The sequence below is a fragment of the Myotis brandtii genome, unplaced genomic scaffold (assembly GCF_000412655.1).
Source record: "Myotis brandtii unplaced genomic scaffold, ASM41265v1 scaffold312, whole genome shotgun sequence".
Classification (NCBI taxonomy): Eukaryota; Metazoa; Chordata; class Mammalia; order Chiroptera; family Vespertilionidae; genus Myotis; species Myotis brandtii.
The window spans coordinates 2,363,338-2,370,632 of NW_005361955.1; the positions used below are offsets into that span (position 1 = coordinate 2,363,338).

The 7,295-nt window shown below is 56.0% G+C and overlaps 1 protein-coding gene across 1 annotated transcript in view; it reads left to right on the forward strand.

Moving 5' to 3' along the window:
* Positions 1 to 7,030, forward strand: part of PLXND1 (plexin D1) — a 56,801-nt gene extending 49,771 nt beyond the window's left edge. The window contains exons 32-38 of the mRNA XM_005870125.1: positions 349 to 383; positions 629 to 733; positions 1,227 to 1,390; positions 2,508 to 2,655; positions 4,013 to 4,153; positions 4,288 to 4,362; positions 4,587 to 7,030. Of these exons, the coding sequence (XP_005870187.1) occupies positions 349 to 383; positions 629 to 733; positions 1,227 to 1,390; positions 2,508 to 2,655; positions 4,013 to 4,153; positions 4,288 to 4,362; positions 4,587 to 4,703 (785 nt within the window). The 3' untranslated portion in view covers positions 4,704 to 7,030. The remainder of the gene's footprint in view (positions 1 to 348; positions 384 to 628; positions 734 to 1,226; positions 1,391 to 2,507; positions 2,656 to 4,012; positions 4,154 to 4,287; positions 4,363 to 4,586) is intronic.
* The last annotated feature ends 265 nt before the right edge of the window (positions 7,031 to 7,295 follow it).

Consider the following 7,295-nt stretch of genomic DNA (forward strand, 5'->3'; position numbering starts at 1 on the left):
AGGTCGGGTGGGGGGGGGTGGGGGGGAGTGAGTGAGGGCAGCCTCCCTCCTGCCTGGGGCCTCTCCTCTCTCCCTGTGTGACCCTGTCTGTTCCTCTCCATCTCCCTCCGTTTCTCCTCTCACCTGCATGTGTCTTCCTCTTAATGCCTCTACCTTTCTCTTTGTATCTTTCTCTGCGTGTCTTTCTGGATCTCTCTCATCTCTTTCTTCACATTTTCCTCCTTGACTCACTCTGTCTCATGTGTCTCTTTGGAACTCACCCTTTCTCTTGGTTTCCTCTCCATTTCTATTCTCTCTCCCTCTCCCTCCCCTCTCTTGTTTATTTATTGTGTGTTTTTCCTCTCGCAGTGAAAGACTTGGACACGGAGAAGTATTTCCATTTGGTGAGTGCCCGGCCTCTGGCCCTGGGGCTCCCGCCCCTCACTGGGTGTGGACTTGGCTTCCTGCCACCGTGGTCCTCTGGGGAGAATGCTTCCAGGCTCTGGGAAAGGCTGGGGGTGGGGAGCGGAGATGGGATCCAGCATCAGCAGGGAACCAAGTGCCTCTGGGAGAAGGATGGAACCCCCCCCCCCCGGGACGGCGGAGGAGGTGCCTGGCACCGGCACTGACCACCGCTCCGGCCTCCCAGGTGCTGCCCACAGACGAGCTGGCAGAGCCCAAGAAGTCCCACCGGCAGAGCCACCGCAAGAAGGTGCTACCAGAGATCTACCTGACCCGCCTGCTGTCTACCAAGGTAGGCCCGGCCTCATCTCCTTGCCTTGGAAAATCAACTGTGTCCACATGCCTGGGTGGGGCGAGAGCTCTTCCTCTGTGGGCTCCCAGGGTGAGAGGCTCAGGGCTTAGGGTCCTGCCTTTGCTCAGAGCCGTGAAAAGTGTCTGACAGACAACTTCTAAATGAGCCAGTGTAACAGAGAGGGCAGAGGGGTCAATGATGTCCCCAAGGTCACACGACTTAGGTGGCAGTCTGCACCCCACATACCACACCCTGGCTCCACTGATTTCCCACTCTATGCCCCAGACTTTTCAGCACCCCTATGAGGTAGGTTTCACTAACCCATTTCACAGGTGAGAAAACTGAGACCCAGAGAGGTTAGGTGACCGGCTTGATGCCACATGGCTTCCACATTCACCAGTTCCAGTACCGCAGTCTCCCCCGAACCATCAGGGTCCCACTTACCCTCTACATGTGGTCCTGGGCTGATGGCAGCCACGTTGCTCCCCTGCAGGGCACACTACAGAAGTTTCTGGATGACCTGTTCAAGGCCATTCTGAGCATTCGTGAGGACAAGCCCCCTCTGGCCGTCAAGTACTTCTTCGACTTCTTGGAGGAGCAGGCTGAGAAGAGGGGAATCTCAGATCCTGACACCCTGCACATCTGGAAAACCAACAGGTGGGTGGTGGGTATGTGGGGAGGGCTGTGCAGCTCCATGTGTCCCTGGGGGCAGCAATAGTGCGGGGGTTCAGAGCCCGGTCTCTCAGTCCACCTGCTATGCCGCATAGCAGGTTCAGTCCCTACTATGCCGCATCCCAGCTGTGTGATCTTGGGTAAATGACTTAACCGCTCTGTGCTTTAAGTTCCCCCCAGCTGTAAAACAAGGGCAATAAAAGTAATCCACCTTAATTATAAGAATTAACGAGAAGCCAGCATTATGTAAGTGTTGCCCTTACCATCATCCTCCCTCCATTCTTCATGGGCAGGCACTGTCAGCTCCACTTCACAGAAGAGAACAGTGAGGCTCACAGATATGACTGCCCAAGATCACGCAGCCCTTGGATGGCTCAAAGCAGCATAATCTTGACTCCCATACCCAGTTTGTAGCCTTCTTTTGAGGCATGTCTTAGCTTTTTGGGGTCACAGATCCCAACAAGAAGTTGTTAAAAAACTCAGCTGACCCTCAGAAAAAGTGCCACAGGCCCAGAAGTTTCTGTGCAGTTGCAGGGGCTTCTCAGAGCTCTGGGGGTGCATAAGCCCTGGCTGCTGAGTCACTGGGAGGCGCTGCGGTGGGAGTGGGGGTTTTACCAACCCTCTGGCTCCTGAGGCCAAGGCCTAGGATCCAGGCTCCACCCTCCTTCAGCCCTTGCCTGCTGCTAATGGTGGACTTCCTGCTGCCGTGAGAGGCTAAGGGAGGAGCCATGGGCTGCCAGGCGGGGTGGGGGTGCGTCTAATGAGAACCAGGACCTGGCTTGAGGCTCCTGCTGGAGACTCTGTGGGGGAGGGGAGGGCAGTGAGGGTGGACTCAGGCCCCTCCACCCCAGCCAGGCCTGCAGCTCCTGACTCAGCCTCCTGCCCTGCTCCATGCAGGAAACCCGGCTCTAAGCTGCTCGTAGCCCAGTCAGCAGGAATGGTCATCAACCCCATTTGTGGGTGAGCAAACCAAGGTCTCTAGAGGTTCCATCTTGCGAGTAGGCTACACCAGCCTTGAGGGGTAAAGCCAGCCTGTCCTCTGGGCCTGGCTGCCCTCCCCTTGGGGTGGGCTCACACTGCCTCTGTTACCCCCATCCCACAGCCTTCCTCTCCGGTTCTGGGTGAACATCCTGAAAAACCCGCAGTTTGTCTTCGACATCGACAAGACGGACCATATCGACGCCTGCCTCTCGGTCATCGCACAGGCCTTCATTGACGCCTGCTCCATCTCTGACCTTCAGCTGGGCAAGGTCAGCTGCTGCCGGGGCAGCCTGGGTGCTGTGATGGGATGGAGGTTTTTCTGGGAGGGGAACTATAGGAGCTCAGGTCTGGGGGGCGCGGGGATGAACAGGGACATTCGGACCGGAGGAGGTGCCCGGACACGGCAACTACAGTCAGAAACTGCATCACCAAAGACCAGTGGCACCTGCCTCAGGTGGGCGCAGCATCAGCTCCCGACATTCAGGCCATAGAGCCAGGCCCAGGAAGCCAGAGCGAATGTAGGCAACCTGCTTGGTCAAGCACAGAGTCACCTGAGAATCAGCCAGGCTACCGGCAGCAGTCCCGATGGCCACGAGCCCTCTGGGTGGGCACAGAGGAGGGGTGGGCAGAGGCCACAGATGACCCAGACCTCTGAGATACAGGCAGGAGGAGCCCCCTGAGGCATCTCTGCGGGGAGAGGAGAGAGAATGGTGTTCCTGGCAGAGGGAACAGCATGGGCCAGCAGGGAGGCGTGAAAGAGTGCTCGCTGCTGTGAGCATCGAGGAGATGGTGTAAGCCAGCGGTTCTCAACCTGTGGGTCGCGACCCCTTTGGGGGTCGAACGACCCTTTCACAGGGGTCGCCTAAGACCATCGGAAAACACATATATAATTGCATATTGTTTTTGTGATTAATCACTATGCTTTAATTACAATTTATAACAATGAAAATACATCCTGCATATCAGATATTTACATTACGATTCATAACAGTAGCAAAATTACAGTTATGAAGTAGCAACGAAAATAATTTTATGGTTGGGGGTCACCACAACATGAGGAACTATATTAAAGGGTCGCGGCATTAGGAAGGTTGAGAACCACTGGTAAGCAGACATCGCCGGGCAGGACGGAGGGTTCATGGCCCTGCATTTTGCCCGTGACTTTCAGAGATAGGCCACGAGAGAGAGTAAACGCATCACTTCTCTGCACTATCTTGGAAGGCAGGATGCCCGTGACAAAGAACTGGGAGTGTACTTGGCACATTTCACTTTCGGGCGTTGAACACATGTGGTGGGGAATATTCCACTGAGCCAGCAATCAGGCTTCCAGAAATCTTAGCCACCAAGACCTATAACCCGAGACGAGGATGTAAACAAAACCGCCGCTGTGCGACCGAGAGCTGGCGCAAAGCCCAGGTCCTTTCCCCCTAAAAGAAGTAGATCCCCTTTCAGGTCATCACCCTGACAGCCCCACAGAAGGCAGGGCAGGGGTTCGGTGTAAAAGGACAGCAGAGGGAGGGGCTGAGGAGCCCCTGGTCTGAAGCTGGCGGAGTGGGGAGCATGGCTCGTCCAGAAAAAGACAAATCCTTTCCTTCTCTTATTCATTCCCTCGCGCTCTCTACCCAGGATTCACCCACCAACAAGCTCCTCTACGCCAAGGAGATCCCCGAGTACCGCAAAATCGTGCAGCGCTACTACAAGCAGATCCACGACATGACACCGCTCAGCGAGCAGGAGATGAACGCGCACCTGGCCGAGGAGTCGCGGGTGCGGCGGGGCTGTGGGGGGTCTGGAACTTGACCGTCCAGTGAGGGGTTTGCGTACAAGCAGCAGACCAGGGCTGGGCCCAGGTTTGACAGGTTAACCACCCTTCCCAACTCCCGCCTGCTCTTTGCTTGTAGAAGTACCAGAACGAGTTCAACACCAACGTGGCCATGGCCGAGATTTATAAATACGCCAAGAGGTATCGCCCGCAGGTGGGTACCCCTGGTGTGAGGCACCGACCCTTGCAGCCACGGCGCCCCCTCCCCATCTCACCCACAGAGAGGTCCCCACTCTAGCATTGACATCCCAGGACATTTGTGCTTTCGGGCGGGTCAGCAGCTGTGGAAATCCAGGCAGGGTGTGCTCCCCAAAGACCTGCCCGGGGACCCACTGAGGCCCAGGCCTGTAGCCCCACGGCGCCTCTGCTTCCCCTCAGATCATGACAGCCCTGGAGGCAAACCCCACGGCCCGGCGGACCCAGCTGCAGCACAAGTTTGAGCAGGTGGTGGCTCTGATGGAGGACAACATCTACGAGTGCTACAGCGAGGCCTGAGCACCCGCCAGAGACCGTGTGGGAAGGAACCAGGCACCCGGCCCTCGACCTCATTTGGTCCCCAGTGCCTCTGACTCCGGCTGGGCATGACTGAGCAGAGTCACTGGAGAGGGGGAATGAGGAGCCCCCCGCCCTGGCCCCTGGGGCACCTCTGTCCCCTCCTACTTGTCCCCAGGCCCAGCCTCTGGGATGGGGACTTGGATGACACAGCCCGTCTCTGGTAAGGTTCCCACCACCCAACAGCACAGCCTGGATGGTGCCCCGCACGCTCTGTCACAGCCAGCTGCTAAGAGCCCCGCCCGACTCGGTCCCGCACACGAACAGACAAACCTGAGAGACCGCCTGGCCCAGAGGCCGCAGCCAGAAACACTACCTCAGCCTTTCTGACGGAGGGGAGGCCGCCTCGAACCAGCCCGTGATTGGTTTCCGATTTAACCACCAAAACGTTGTCCAGTCTCCCCTCACCCAGAGAGGACCCTGGCCACACAGTTGCAAGCAGTGTCAGATTTTCGTTGCTTAAGTGGCTACCGGTGGCGTGGGCAGCGCCCACCGCCCGTGGGGAGGCTCCTGGGGCTTTCCCTGAGCCAGGAGGGCGGGAGACAGGGGGACCGGTGCTGGGCGATCGGGCCTGGGGCAGAGGGGCTAAGTTGCACCAAGGATGTAGCTGGGCTACTTGATCTTGCTGGGAGTATTTCTAAAGATAGCACCACTTTGTTTTTTTAAGAAAGCTTTTCTATATTAAACTTAATGCACCAACTGTGAACAGCTGCCGCTTGTGCAGAGGACCCGGGAGGGCACCGAGGGGCTCCCCACGCAACACTGGAAATGACTGTTCCAGAGGATGGCAGCTCTGGCACAGACACCCCCTCCCACACCCCCGCCCCCCCGAGAAAAATCACACCTCTGTTCCTGTTGCAAGTGGCCCTCTGGCTGACCGGAGCCCCGCAGCAGACACAGCAGCCCAGGGCCTGGCCCGCGAGGGTGACCAGGACGCTCTAAATGGAACCTTCTTTAGAATAAAAGCCTGATGGGAAGACCCGCTGTGGGCTCCAGCCTTTATGCTGAGATGGCCGAGGAGGGAAAGCAGTGCCTGCGGCGAGAGGCAGGGGCCCTGGCTCAGACCGGCCTCGGCCTTCGGAGGAGGCTAACGGCGATGGGGCAGTGTGGCTGCCTGCTTGCCCGGGGCCTGGCCCAGACAGTCCCTAGGCTCTGAGGGCACCACGGGACCTGCAGGAAGATGTCGCGGCTGCTGTGTGCCACCCGCCCCTGGTGGGCCCTGCTCCTAACTCACCTTTAGTCAACAGGTCCCCGAGGAATGGAGCAGGGTCCTCGTGTTACAGGTGTAGAAACAGCGCAGAGGAGGGATTCCCCCAGGTCGCAGCCAGGGAGCGGCGGGGCGGGGGCACAAGCCAGGGCCCTGGGCCCTCGTTCCTCAGTGCCAGGCTCGGCCAGACCAGCCTCCACAGCGGCCTCCAAATGTGAGGGGTGGTCCACACTGGAAAAAGCCGACAGTTACACACTCACCCCGAGTTTTGCATCGCTCTTAAAAAATGTATCACTGACCCCATTTTTCAGATGAGGAAACAGTTTCCCCCAGGCCAGGAGGGCAGGCTGTTCCTCACCGTGGCCCAGGAGGACGGTGAACCTGCCTGGAGGCCGGCAAATACCCAGAAACCCCCAGCCCACCCAGCTGACCTCCTGGAGAGGCCACTAGAAAGCAAAGCCACCTCCCAGTTAGAAGCAACTCAGGTTATTTTTTTCCCTTTACAGAAAAAAAAATAAGCACACACATTTATCAAAGGTAAGAAGTAGGACAGAAAAATTCATACCATTTAAACAAAAATCCTACAAATGCCAGTTTTTAAATTAATGAGAACAGAAAAGAGAAAAGTAAACAATTTTTAGCTTTGAAATAGCCTTTTCCTGTGGTAGCATCTGGGTGGAGAGATTAGTTATCTTTTCAAATTTTCTATTCTGAGCACTGATTCCTGCTTATTAAGCAGCAGATTGCTAATTTAAGTTATTGACACATTTGATAGAAAAAAAATTCTTTGGGTGTGATGCTAGAATTAAATACACTTCCTACAGAAACATCAGGAAGAAAAAAAAAAAGAAGAAGAAGAAAAAAAAAAGCTACCCCCACCCACCCACGGTTAATATCTCAGAGAATGCCAAATCACATACTTGCCTGGGTTGGGGGCAGAGGAGTAAAAATCGGGACCAGGGTATACGCACCATTTTGAAACCTGTATTTTCCCCCATGCAACAATATGTCAGTAACATCTTTCTATGTCATTAAATATTCCACAGCCTGTTTTAATGCCTAATTAACATGCAATTCCTTCTTGACATTTAGAAATGTATTTGCAAATGGAGGAAATCTCTAGATTCCAGGGTCATTTCTCAGCACAGACGGTGGCCAACGTCTGTGAATCCCCCACCCATAGTCCTTGTCTGGGGCCCCTGAAGACTTGCCTTGCAGGTAGGTACAGGCATCCCTTTGCTCCGAGGGTCCCAGGAGGTGGGCTTTGGCGCAGTGTCGTCATGCGGAGAAGACTTGCCCGAGTTGCCTGGGTACCAAATGATGTCCGG